This window comes from Cynocephalus volans, chromosome 1 (assembly GCF_027409185.1).
Source record: "Cynocephalus volans isolate mCynVol1 chromosome 1, mCynVol1.pri, whole genome shotgun sequence".
Classification (NCBI taxonomy): Eukaryota; Metazoa; Chordata; class Mammalia; order Dermoptera; family Cynocephalidae; genus Cynocephalus; species Cynocephalus volans.
Genome location: NC_084460.1, coordinates 27,769,579 through 27,783,808, shown reverse-complemented (window position 1 = coordinate 27,783,808; position 14,230 = coordinate 27,769,579). Strand labels below are relative to the sequence as shown.

The following is a 14,230-nucleotide window of genomic DNA, read 5'->3' as shown; positions in this document are numbered from 1 at the left end:
AGCTACTCCACGCCAACCGCTGCAGCCACCACCATCTTAGGATCCACCCCTCCAGTACCTTTATATAACAATCAGTAACTAGTGTGTTCTTGAGCCAGGAACCTTGCTATGCCACGAATCTTTATCTTACACCAGAGACTTTATAGCCAGAGGAAACTTTTCAGTCCTCCAGAAGGTCAATATTTGAAACTGCAAGGCTTTGGAAAACCAAGCCCTGTGAGGTACGTATGCTTTATAGTATATTCCACACTTCAAACATACTGATTTCAATTCCTTTGGCTATATATCTTTTTTAATCCATTTTGTGTTGCTATAACAGAAATGCCTGAGACTGAGTAATTTATAACGAAAAGAGGTTTATTTGGCTTACAATTCTGGGACAGCTGCATCTGGCATGGGACTCAGGCTGCTTCTACTCATGGTGGAAATTGGCAGGCAGCCGGCGGGTACAAGCAGATCACATGGTGAAAGGAAGCAAGAGAGAGAGAGAAGGTGCCAGAGTCTTCTTAAGCAACGAGCTCTCACAGGAACTAATAGAGTGAGAACTCACCCATTAGTCACCCCTCCCCCAGGAAGAACATTAATCCATTCATGAGGGATCTGCCCCCATGGCTCAATCAGTTTCCAACACTGCCACATTGGAGATCAAATTTCCACATGAGTTTTGGAGGGGACAACACATCCAAACTCCATCAATACCCAATAGAGGGATTGCTGGATCATATGGTTTTGTCCTTCATTCTGTTGATGTGGTGTATCAAATTTATTGATTTGCATATGTTGAGACATTCCTGCATCACTGAGATGAATCCCGCTTGATTGTGGTGTATAATATTATTGATGTACTGTTGAATTTTGTTTGCTATATGTAGGGCCCAGCCCGTGGCACACTCGGGAGAGTGCGGCGCTGGGAGTGCAGCGACGCTCCCGCCGCGGGTTCGGATCCTATATAGGAATGGCCGGTGCACTCCCTGGCTGAGTGCCGGTCATGAAAAAGACCAAAAAAAAAAAAAAAGATATTTGTTTGCTATATGTTGTTGAGAATTTTTGTGTCTGTATTCACTAGGAATACTGGTCTGTAGTTTTCTTTCTTCTTCTTCTTTTTATTTTATTTTTTGCTATGTCTGTCTGATTTTGGTGTCAGGGTGATGCTAGCTTCATAGAATGAGTTTGGGAGAATACCCTATGATTCGATTTATTGGAATAATTAGAAGAGAATTGAAATTAATTCTTCTTTAAAAGTTTGGTAGAATTCAGCAGTAAAGCCATTGGTCTCAGGCTTTTCTTTGTTAGGTGCTTATAAAATTACAATTGTTATATCCTCTTGCTGAAATGATCCCTTTATCATTATATAATGTCATTTTTTGTTTCTTTTTTTAGTTTTTGGTTTAAAGTCTATTTTATCCGTTATAAGTATAGCTACTCCTGCTTGTTTTTGATTTCTGTTTGCATGGAACATCTTTTTCCATCTCTTCTCCATTAGTAAATGAGTGTATTTGCAGGTGAAGTGAGTTTCTTCTAGGCAGCATATAGTTGGGTCTAGTGTTTTAATCAGTTCAGCCCATCTCTATCGTTTAAGTTGGAAATTCAATCCATTTACATTCAGGGTTGTTATTGAAAGGTATTACCTTACTCCTGACATTTTATTAATTTTTGTGGTTGTTTTCTATATCTTTTGTTTCTTTTCCTTTTATTGTCCTTGCTGTTTGGTGGTTTCTGGAGTGGTAAGATAGAGTTTCTCTCTTTCTCATTTGCATGTCTGCTAGATAACATCAGTGGGTTTTATTCTTTCTCATTTGTTCATCATGGTGATTATTGCTTTTTGGATTTCAGATGTAGAATTCCCTTGAGGATTTCTTGGAGGGCTGGTCTTGTGGTGGTAAACTCTTGCAGTTTTTGCCTGTCTGGGAGAGACACTATTTCTCCTTCAATTTTGGAGGATAGCTTTGGTGGGTGTAGCATTCTTGGCTGGCAGTTTTTTCCTTTTGGCACTTTGAATATATCATCCCATTCTTTCCTGGCCTGTAAAGTTTCTGCTTAGTAATCTGCTGTTAGTCTGTTGGGATTGCCTTATAGGTGACTTGATGCTTTTCTCTTGCTGCTTTTAGAATTATTTCTTTTGTCTTCGACTTTTGACAATTTGACTGCAATGTGTCTTGGATGGGATCTTTTTAGATTGAATCTGTTTGGGGATCTTTGAGCCTCTTGAATCTGAAATTCATATCTCTCTCAAAACTTGGGAAGTTTTCAGCTATTATTTTGTTAAATAGGTTTTTGATGCCTTTTCCTTTCTCTTCCCCTTCTGCAACATCTATAGTTTAGATATTTGTATGCTTAAGGTTGTGCCAAAGATCTCACAGACTTTCTTCATTTTTAAAAAATTCTTTTTTCATTTTTTTTGGTCCACCTGGGTTATTTTATACCTGTCTTCAAATTCAGAAATAGTTTGTTCTTCTTGCTGTAGCCTGTTATTTAAGCTCTCAGTTATATTTTTTATATCATTGGATGAATTCTTCAGTTCCGAGATCTCTGCTTGGTTCTATTTTATAATATGTATCTCCCCGTTGAATTTATCCTTTAGATCCTGAATTGTTTTTCTCATTTCATTGTGTTATCTGAATTTTCTTGCATCTCATTGAGTTTTCTTTAGATTATTATTTGGAATTCACTTTTAGGCATTGCATAAATTTCATTTTCTGGTACTGAGAATTATTATATTCTTTTGGGACCATTATATTTTCTGGGTTTTTTTTTTATATTTCTACTATCCCTATGTTGATGTCTGGGTATCTGGTGGAGCAGTAGTCTCTTCTAATATTCTAGTGTTTTGAAGAGAGAGTCTTTCCTGTGGGTGACAGTTGGGTAGGATGTTTTAGGTTTGGTTCTGAGTACATGCAGTAGTGTAGTCTCTGATTTCTTTGACTGTACTCAACATTGGAGTTGTTGGTGAGCTCCTTTGTGGCCTAGGCATCGGGAACTCAGCAGCTTCTTGCTGAAGTGAGTGACACTGGGCTGGGTTGCCAGGATTGTGGGTGAGGTCTTGAGCTCTTGATAGAAGCATAGAAGCATTGGGGTGCTCAGCTGTGCTCCAGCTGAAGTGGTGACACTGGGCAGGCTCATTGGTGTCTAGCCAGGATCCTGTGTCCTTGATAGCTGTACAAGGGTGCTCTGCAGTTCCTCAGCTGACGTGGGCAACCCTTGCTGATATCAAGATTAGGACCTTGGACTTTGAGAGAGATGATGAGGTGCTCAACACCTCCTCAGCTAAAGTGGACAACTCTGGTTGGAGTCACTGGTGATTTGGCTGGGTTCTGTACCCCAAAGGAGGCAGTGAGACACTCTGCAGTTCCATAGCTGATGTGGGCAATACTGGGCAAGGTTGCTGTGGCTGTGGTTGGGACCCTGTGCCTTTAAGAGAGATTCTGGGGTGCTCTGTGATGGATCTTGGACACGACTAGCACCATTTTGCACACAATAAGCATAAAATAGTTGCCAGCCCTTCTCTTTGTAAGAAACCTCATGATTTCTGAGAAACAGAAACACTTTTGCTTCTGCAAGGGTGCAATTCTCCACCCTGGTCGCATAGCTTCCACATTAGCATAATGCCCCTCCTTGATTGTATCAGCCAGCCCTTGTCGCCCTATATAAGCTCTCCTACCCCCACCCCGTGGTGCTGTTCTCCATTTTGAGGGCAGCCCTGGGCTGCCCTCCACTTAGAGCACAGCCCAGCAGAGTCTTTTCCTTTAATAAAGCTTGATTGGTACCCACCATTTCGGCTCACTTTCTTTCACTCTGTGGCTTCACCAATGAAGTGGGCACTTTGAGTGAGATTGCTGGGTTCATGAGTGCAGCCCTGTACCCTCAAGAGGGACACTGGATTGATCTGCAGTACTGTTGTTGGAGTGAACTACTCTGGCTGAGGTCATAGCAGCTTGGGGTAGAACCCTTTCACCCCAAGAGGAATGCTGGGTTACACTGCAGTTCCTTGGCTGGAGTAGGCCACTCTGGGTAAGGTGACTGGGGTCATGGGTGGGACCCTACACCTCCAAGAGGAATGGGAGAAATAAGTTCTGGTGTTCTATTGTGCAGCATAGTGACTACAGTTTAAAATGTTTTTTTATTTCTTGTAATTATGTATCAATTTTCTCATTGCTTGCATGCTTGGTTCATTCATTTATTCAAATTTGTCTCACAAAAATGCCAACTGGCTGTAATGTGCCTTTGTTTCTTACTGAGAAGGAAGGCCCACTTTGGCATAAGTGTTACTGGCAAATCTATTCTGTTTACACAGAGTGTTCAGCTGAGATATGTGAAATAGGTTATCCTCCTACATGACTGACCTCAGACATCTCCTATCCTTTTAGTTCACTGCACACATCCCTGGCCCATTTCCAAAACTAATAAAGGCGGAGCACTGCCCTGCTGCAATGATCTCTGTTCAGTCACCTGCAACACAGTCCTCCATTCTCTTGGGATATGCCAGTCATGAAGCCCTATTTAATGATAATTTCCATACTTCTGATCATGGTTCAAAAGACTCCAGGTAACTCAGGCCTCTCTCAAAAGTTCTGGGGTCTTTCATGTGGTGTTGGTATCTTGTTGACCTCTGAGATGACTCCTACTCACATACAGTAGGCAATATCTAACGCCTTTTATGGTTTCAGATAGGTTGTGCATGTTACCACTAGGGTTCATTTCATGTCAGGATCTAGCCTGATTCTGCTCTGCCAAGACAAATCTGTGGTTGTTGTTCCTGACATAGTAGAGACTCAAAGCATGAAGCATTTTAGGCAGAGCTGTTACTGGGATGGGAGCTTGATTCATGGATTAGATGTGGGAGATTGGGTCTGATTTGGATAGTGAGTTATGGTGGGGGGGTTGTAAGACCTTAGAGATTGAATAATACTGGAAAAATGAGAGAGGTTAAGCATGGGGTGAACAATTATTTATAGAATTGGGCTGGACTGATGTTTTGGTATAGTCTAGATAGAGAATGGTACTTTTTGTTGAATAAACCTGGGACTAGAGTTGGATAAAACTGGGAGTTGGGGTACAAAGAAGTTTGTAGGGGGATATGTTTTGAATTGATGCTGTGAATTAGGGTTGGGGGCTTGGTTAGTGTTAGGTTTGTGTTATGTTTTGTAATTGGGCCTTGGGTTATTATCAGAAGAGACAGGGGTTGAGTTGTATTTAAACGTGTGACTCAAGTGGGTATCTTATTCAAGTTGGGTTTATGTGGTGTTTATCTGGGCGGGGGTTGGCTTAGGCTGGATTTGGGGATGATTAAGCTTGGGTATAACAGTTGAATTCATCACAGCAGGGCTGTTGCTATTTAAATGGCAAGAATATCAACACTTTATCAGAGATACGATTTGGAAATATTTTCTCCCATTCCATAGGTTGATTTTTTGTTTTGTTGATTGTTTCCTTTGTTGCACAGAAACTTTTTAGATTGATGCACTTGTTTATTTTTGCTTTTGTTGCTTGTACTTTTGGTGTCATTTCAAGAAATCATCGCCAAAGCTAATGTCAAGTTTTTCCCCTATGTTTTCTTTAAGAGTTTTTTGGTTTCAGATCTTAGGTTTAAGTCTTTAATCCATTTTTGGGTTGATTTTTGTGTATGGTGTAAGATAAGGGTCCAATTTCATTCTTTTGCATGTGGATATCCAATTTTACCAACACCATTTATTGAACAGACTATCCTCTCATTAATAAGTCCTAGAGATTTACTGTACAGTATAGTTCCCTATAGTTAACAATACTGTACTGTATATTTAAAAACATTGCTAAGAGGGTAGATTTTATTTTAAGAGCTCTTAACATAAGATTTGATAAACAAAGAAAATTAAATAAGAGGGTGGGAGAAAACTTTTGGAGGTGATGAAAAGGTTTATGGCATAAATTATGGTGATGGTTTTATGGGTGTATACTTACTTATCCACAAGTCATCAAGATGTATAAATTAATTAGGTATAGGTTTCTTGGGTGTCAATCAATTCTCATAAGAGTGGTTTAAAAAATGGGGAGAATAAACACTGGGTAAAAAATATCCAGTATCATTTTCAAATTATTAAAAGTTTCTTGTGATTTTCAAGGGCACTGAAGAACAATAGATATTACTGTAGGTGGTGAAGATAAATGAAATCAGGAGACCAGAATATTCTAAGTGTCTTTTGTCAAACCTTGGCATGTCCACAGAGATATGGGAGTAGTCTCAATTCAGCCCCATAGGAAATGAAGGTTGTTTCTCCTTTCTTAATAGTGAGTACAGAGTCATTGTGTCTAGTGTTTTTTCCTCCTTCTTCCCTTTCTCCTCTTTCTCCTTTTTCTTTTTCCCCTGCTCCTTCACTTTCCCATCTTCCTCCCACTTCACATTCTCCTACCCCCTTATTTTTTACTTCCTTTCATCCTTTTTACTTGGGGGATCCTTGTTCTCGTGCTCAGTAAAGCTCAGTTCCCATGTTGGGATAGTGATAGAAACCACAGGTGGGTTGGCAAAAAACAACAAAAACTGAAGACAGCACTCTATGCTTCAAAAGTTGTACATAAGTACTGCTTCTTTAATAGCTGTATAACACACCTGGAACAATTTATGGGCAAGAACTGTTCTGGACAACCTCTTCTACTTGGACAATCAAAGCCATTTTTTCCTTTCATCACCCCAGACATATGCATATGAAATCGAGCTGTGTGAAAGCCAAGAGTGTCTTTTAAATCTATGAATTGCTGTAGTTGAGCTGAGTGCTTTGCATGGTGTAGGTTTTAGCAAATGTTTGCAGAATGAATGAATATATGGATGACTTATGGCTAATAAATATATACTGGTAGGAAGAACCTTAGAAGTTGAATGCTGGAGGATCATGTTTGGGTGCACAGGTGGCAGAGAAATAATGTATCACATTAATTTTGGGTCTGGATGAGTTCTTAGAAAGGGTCTAGAGGATACCTCTTGTTTTATGACTTATGGTATTTTAATTTGCTCTTAAAACACTTCCAATGTCAGAAAATGAGCTGGGCTGAATATGATCTGAGTGTGAGAAGGCAAGGCAGAGTTATGGCTTTCATTTCAAGCAGGAGCCCATGAATATTTTCTGGGGAACTCTTGCAAAGCACCCTTGCTCTGGCCTCTCTCTGGACCTATTGAATGAGCAATTCTAGAGACTTGGTGTGAGTATACTTAAAAATTCCCCAGGTTATTACAAAGTTTGACATCTTATTAATCTCCTTCTTCACAAGCCCAGTTGAAATTCTCCAGTCTGGTGCAAACTTCCCCATTCCTATTTCTCAAATGGGGAGAATAGATCCAAAGAGTTAAAACATAACATTGTATACAGGGTAAGAGGCAATGCTCGATTTCAAAAGCAAGTTTTCTGTGACTTCCATTTGAATATAGAGGGATTATCAAAGGTGACATTAATTTGGTGTGGGCATTAAAATTTGTGGTAATGAAAGGCAATATAAGGTTAGAAAAACTGTAAGAATGAGAAGCTGTAAATGTTTATGACAAAACCTTTATTTTTAAAATTTAATTGATTTATTTATATTTTGAGTCGCTCTAGGCAGACTCTTCCTGAGGCTGCGTGACCTACTTTCCATGTGAGGAGAGTGAGGAAAAGGCACCTTTCCTGATCCTCGTTCTTGGTATCCACATTCCTACCCATCACTCTGGTGACTATGGAGTGGAGATGTTGGATATCCTGACTTCCATCCAGTGTGTTTGGGAGAAAGGAAAAGTCCTTCATGTCAGGTGTTAGAATAGTGTGGGTGTCACTCTGGAGAGGTTTCCTGCAGATCTTCTCCTCCTGTAAGTAAGATGGTGCTAAAAGAGAGGAGAGAATTGAGAGAGATAGAGAGAGAGAGAGAGAGAGAGAGAGAGAGAGAGAGAGAGAAGGCCCGTGATGAGAGTGAGAATTGAGGTGGGGATCACAGTGGTACCATGATGCTGGAGCGTGAATGACTGGGTACCATTTCCGACCCCCTTCCTCTGGTTGACCAGCAGGCTGGCTGAGTTGCAGCAGTAGAGTGCCTTCTTGGGCTTCTGGGGCAGTTCATACATACACCAGTACCCAAATGTTATGGGATGTCTGCCACTGAGACATTTTCATTTTCTTCTTTATTCCCCTCCCATATTCCAACTTCACCTAAACTTGAAAAATTTTACTTTATCTTATCAAAAAAAAAATTGGCAAAGTGCTCCTTTTTTTCCATTCAGAAAATATCATCAGCCTTGCTTTGTCCCATTTTTCTTAATGTTAATAATGAATTAATTTTATTTATTAATTGGAGACCTTGGCATGCTTAGTACCGAGTATGTGGCCCAGCACAGAGTGAGTGTTGATGAATGAGGGGATGGGTGGATGGTTGAAAAGGTCCTTGAATGCCAAGCTAAGGATTGTGAACTATGTGCTGAAAGCTGCAGAAGGCAATGTGCCTGCAGACATGATGCAGGAAGATGCCACGCTCTTCTAGAAAGCCTATTACAGAGAGGAAAGAGCATGTGCTTGATGTCGTGTAAACCAGAAAGAGAATACTAGCTTGGCCAAGTACAAAGCATGGGAATGTGGACAAAACAAAGTCTTTCTCTGAGCCCATGTCTTCATCGAAAGAATGGAGATACAGTAGATTTTTATGAGGGTTCAGTGAGCTATCATTTGTAAAATTCCTCTTATATAGTAGGTGCTAAACCCTGCCATAGTAGATGGTAGTGATTGTTAATGTTATTTTCTTTCTAATAGCTTCTTTTGTCTTTGGAAGATCTAACAGGTAACTAATAATATTGATGACTGATATTTATAGAGTGCTGACTACATGTCAGGAACTGTGTCACTGGGGTATTTTCAGGCAAAGAGCCTGTATACACATGCCCATACCCGGATGACGGATACATAGCTATCAAGCGTGGCTTTTGTCATATGTGAAAAGTGTGTGGTAGAGGTTTATTCAGTGAGCACACTTGTATATGCTCAATTTATGTGTGAATGTGGATCTGTGAATAAAGTGATTTGTGCATATGTGCCTGTGTGTGCACCAGTGTACTGCCTATGTATGCACAGTACCTGTTTCTGTAGGGCCAATGTACAAGGACAGACATGTATATTACATGTTTGCTCCTATTTTTCAAAGCATGAAGGCATGCAAGCTCATATGCTCAACTGTGTGTCCTGTCTCAGACTAGATCCTGGCTGTGTCTCATGAGCAGTGTGTGAGGAGCACACATCTTTATAGGCACTTGGTCACATGTCCAATATGTGCTTACAGTGGCAGCCCTTGAAGCCCCAGACTCTCAGGGAAAGTCTTTCATATCAACAGCACCATCTAATATTTAATTACTTATATGCCAGGTGCTTTTCTGAGCATACTGTATTCACTAATTTAGCCATCACAAAAGCTTTAGGAATTTGGCTCTATTATTATGCCCATTGTGAAGATGATGTAATAGAGAACCAGAGAGCTGAAGTGACTTGCTTAAGGAGGAAGAGCTAGTAAATGACAGAGCCCAGATTTGAACCCAGCTAGTTTTGACTTCACAGTCTGTGCTCATAATATTCTTAAGGCTTGTTCTCTTTAAATCATGCTTCCTAACAACTATTATCACCACCGCATAGAAACTAAACATGGCTGTGTCTTTCCCAGGTGGCCTGTTCAGATTCCACAGGGGCAAGAGCCAAGAGCCTTGGAATCCATGCAAGCTTTACCAAGGCATGTGCAGAAACACCTGCAGGAAATATGAAATACAATACTTAACCTGCCCAAATGCTGAAAAGTGCTGCCTGAAATTTTCTGTGAAAATCACCAGTTCTAACAAAGTGAAAGAGGATTACGGCTCCAAGTCTAACCCGTCAGTTACAAATACTTCAGGCTATTCTAAAATCTGAATATCACCCACATCACCCCGTCTTGGAGTAATTCCTCCTTCATTCTGGAACGCGTTCCCCATAAAATGCATTTCTTCTCATGTGTGTGTCTTTCATCTGTGAGCGGTCATCATTGGACAGGAGAAGTTAGGCTGGGAGCTCGGAAGCCATGCAGTACAGGAAAGGGCACTGGCCAGAAAAAGCAAAGAAGATACTGGGATAGCTCAGTAGATGTAGAGGGTGCTGCGAAAGGAGGAGATCACTGTTCTGCTTTGGCACCATTCTAGAGACTGCAGAAGGAAGCTGACAAGTGGATTGAGTCTGGCTCATCCAGTGAATATGCAGGAGAGATCATCAAGTCCTCTGAGTAAACATGGTAGGTTGAGGACAGGAACAATAGGACTGCCTTTGATATGCAGAGAACTAACCAGGTCTATTTGGTATGATGCAATGTCCTCAGGAAAAACAAGAACCAGGCAGATGGATGAAATTGGGTATAGAAATTTGTTGAACGAATTTAGAGCTGTAGAGCTGTTGGAAAGTGGAACAAACAGCTTTGTCACTGGGCACTCTTTCCGTTTTGGGTCTGGAGAACCATTTCTGGATGTGGGACAGAGGTGATGGTGCTTATGATGTCAGAGAGGAATTTTGCACAGAAGCGCTGTACTTGATGTCCTTTCACTCCGGAGAATTGAGGACTATTGTTTCCCCAAACTCAAACGTAATTCCCAGCTAATATTTGGCATGCTATGAAATTTTCATTGTGTTATGTGCACTCTTCTTCTATGGCTAATGTCTCATTTCTTCCCTTCTTTGCATCCAAATTTCTTGAACTAGTTTTTTCAACTAAGTTCTCTAAGTTCTAGATTCCCAATTTAACCTCAGCTAAGACACATCTGGCTTTCATGCTTAACTCTTCACTGAAATGGCTTTGGTTTCCGTCACCAATGCCTTTCCTGTTGAAAAACTTTCTTTACATTTTGCCATTTACTTTGCCTCCAGCTAGCATTTCACAGTGTTTCTAAATCCTTCCTTGAAAAGTAGAAGATTCACTATTCTTAAAATGAAAAATCTCAACTTACTGGCAAACTTAATGTTTTATTCCCTCAAATGTACATCTTAACTCCTTTAGGGATTTTCAATGTCATATTCCCCTTTATTCTTCTCAACAAGCAATGTGATTTCCTTTGTTTTAATACGTATATTTGTGTATTTTTATTTTGATTGTTATTAGCACTCCTATCAAAAAGCATCTTTGAAGTTTGCTATTTTATAAGGTTTACCTTTTTTCTCTAGCACAGCATCAGTTTCTTTCATTTTTCCTTCTCAAGCTGCATTTTCTTCACTGCTTATCAACACAGATCTGATGGGGATTTTCAGGTATGTTAAGTCATAAAATAAAGCCTGCAAGTTTGGTATGTTAAGCAATGGGGGGTGAAGTCGTTCTCAGTCCCTGACTGGTGACACTCTCCTCTTTCCTTTCTGAAAAACAGTTCTAATAAATGGCAGATACTTGTTTTCAAGTTTTGAGTCTGGTCATTCTTGTGAAACAATTCGGCACAGTTTGTAAGATATTAAGAAGATTGGAGACGGAGTCCAGGATGTGGACTAAATTCACACATGGCTTTTCGTTCAGCTCCTTCTCTGTATCTCCCTTCCGCTGCCCAGAGATCCCACAGTTCCACACCTGAGTTCAGAAATGCTTTGTATTTCAGGCAAAGATTATGAACTGAGTCTGACTGTATTTTTTGTTTGTCTATTAACCCTTACTACCTATACCTGAGAAAAATTAGGTTACTGTTTTTTAGGTTATATCCTGCAGAGTGGGGTCAGAAGTTGACCAAGGAAGAAGAAAGTCTGGTGAGCTTATTTTAAACTACTGTGGTATCACTTAATATGACGACTTTATCCTGAAGGCAGGGTGTCCTAAAATATCTAAGAGGAAAATCTAGAAATTTCCTGTTCTGGCCAGAAAGCAGTCATGGTATTTGTGGAAAAAAAGAGGCTTACAAAGGAAATAAAAATTCTAAATTCTCTCCTTCACAGTTATGCCTATGAGAGGTTGAAAAACATCATTAATGACCCCAAAGGACAAAAAAAAAAAAAAAAAGCTCTCAGAAACCTTTTCAGATACGTATATAAAACCCACTGGCAAAAAGACCAAAAAAAAAAAAAGAAAAACATTTATATTTGTTCTCAAACTTAAAAACCAACTGAGTATCAGAGTTTCTATATATCTCCAGATTTTCTACAGATTCCAGAAACTCTATCAAATTGTCTCAGTATAAGATTAAGCCCTCAAAGCATTCTTAATAAAATTTCTTAGTGTTTAGACCAATATATTCTAGAAATAATGGTAATAAGCTGTTCCATTTAGATTAAAAACACCAGACCTTTCACCAGATTAATTCTATTTTATGGAAATTAACTCTCCTGCTGTCCAAAATATAATAGATCAAAATGGGGAATGCTCTTCTCAGAGTATAATTAGGATTACAAAGGGCAAAAGGGTCAAGAGACTGATTATATTTCATTTTATTTCTTATTTATTTTTCTTCTTTCCATCTTTTAAAAAAATTACTCAGTGCTGTTGCCTCTTCCAGGAAGTTTTCCTGAATTACAGCAGCCCTCACTGATTTTACTCTTCTCTATATTGTTAAAGACTTTATGATTATATTTTATTTAAAACTGAATCTAGTAGGAGAGCTTGAATAGGAGCTATCATTAAATACTTGTAACGTCAGCAATTCTATATCAGCATGTAAGGTAATCTCTATTTTATAGATAAAAGGATTTATTCTTTTCAAATATAAAACAAAACATCACCCCCAAACAAAAGCATTACACATGCATTGTAAGGTTTTTAAATTAAAATTATGTTTAGTGTTACAACACTGTGCTCTAACCAGCTGAGCTAGAGAAAATTATGTTAAGTGAAATAAGCCAGGCACAGAAAGAGAAATACCACATGTCCTCACTTATAGGTGGAAGCTAAAACAAACAAACCAATAAATAAAAGAAAGAAAGATACAACAACTACAATAATAAGTTGAATTTTCAAAAGAAGAGAACAGAACTGAGGTTATCAGAGATGGGAAAGGGGGAGTGGGTGTGGGGAAAGGGAGGAATTGGTAAAGGGCCATGAAAATCGATTACATTAATGAATATACTAATTATCCTGATTTGAACATCACATATTGCATACAGTTATTGGTATTCAAGCTGTACCCCACAGATATGTACAATCAACTATGTTCCAATAAAAAAATTAATTAATTAAAAAATTATGTTTGGAAAGGCACCGTTCTCAAACAATCGCTAAGAAAAATTATCGAAAATTTGGAAGTTAGTAATAAAGATTACTGGGTGTCATTTCAGTGGAGTGCTGGACATGATCTAGCAGATCTTCCTGGGATTCTGTTATTTCACTAGGGATGTGCACCTCGAACAATATTCCATTGACTAGGCTAATTTAAAATTTTGTTGGGGTAGAGGTTAACTTAGAAAACTAGTACTATTGCTAAAATTCTTTTTTGAGAGTCATGCAAACTATTCCCATACATAACAATGCAAAGGAACAAGATGCAGTTGATGCAGCTGAATGCGCTTGATTTCTGTCTGGTGGGAAAGATAACCTTGAACGTTATCGCTCTTTAGGATGTCAAACAGATTTACATTTGTTTGCAAATTTACTTCAGAATTCTTTTGACTGGTTATATTCATCACTGTTTCTCTGAACCAGTTGTAACATCTACTGGTTTCTTTGTTATCTGTGAGTTGAATGAAATCATGAACATTTGTTCATCTTATATTTGCCTGTGTTGTGTTTTTAACTTTAAAATTTTTATGTTATGCTTTATACTTTATACTTCATCACAATAAAGACATATGATGAAAGTATGAAATGTGTGGAATTTATATTTATGGTTTGGTGATTTTTTGCAAGAAAAACAGAGTGACATCAAATGTCATAGTATGAAAAAAATTATATAAATTAAACCGTTTTTAGACTAATAATGCTTTTTCTTTTTCTAGTAGAGTTGTAAGATCATAAAGGCAAATTTAATTTTGGCCTGATACAAGCAAGCTACAGATCAAAAGTTGATAAGGTATTTGGGCTTAAAATCAGGGTCTCACTGGTTGAGGCCTCTCTGTTGTTAATATAGTCAAATCGATCCATCTTTTATTTAATGGTAGCACTTTCTGTGTTTTTAAAAGTAAGTCTTTCATACAAAAAGGTCAGAAAGATATTCACCTATATTTCCTAGTTTTGCTTGTTTATCCTTATAGCTCCAGCTCCTCCCAGAACATCTAGAAAATAGTTGGCGTTCAGTAAGTATTTGTGGATAAATTAAAGAAATAAACAATTCTCAGCC

At 38.8% G+C, this 14,230-nt stretch overlaps 1 protein-coding gene across 1 annotated transcript; it reads left to right on the top strand.

Annotated features, from left to right (window-relative positions):
- Positions 1 to 4,476: 4,476 nt before the first annotated feature.
- DEFB116 (defensin beta 116) lies at positions 4,477 to 9,875 on the top strand. Its single transcript, XM_063088125.1, has 2 exons — positions 4,477 to 4,543; positions 9,634 to 9,875. Exons 1-2 carry the CDS (start codon positions 4,477 to 4,479, stop codon positions 9,873 to 9,875), a joined length of 309 nt encoding a protein of 102 aa, XP_062944195.1.
- The last annotated feature ends 4,355 nt before the right edge of the window (positions 9,876 to 14,230 follow it).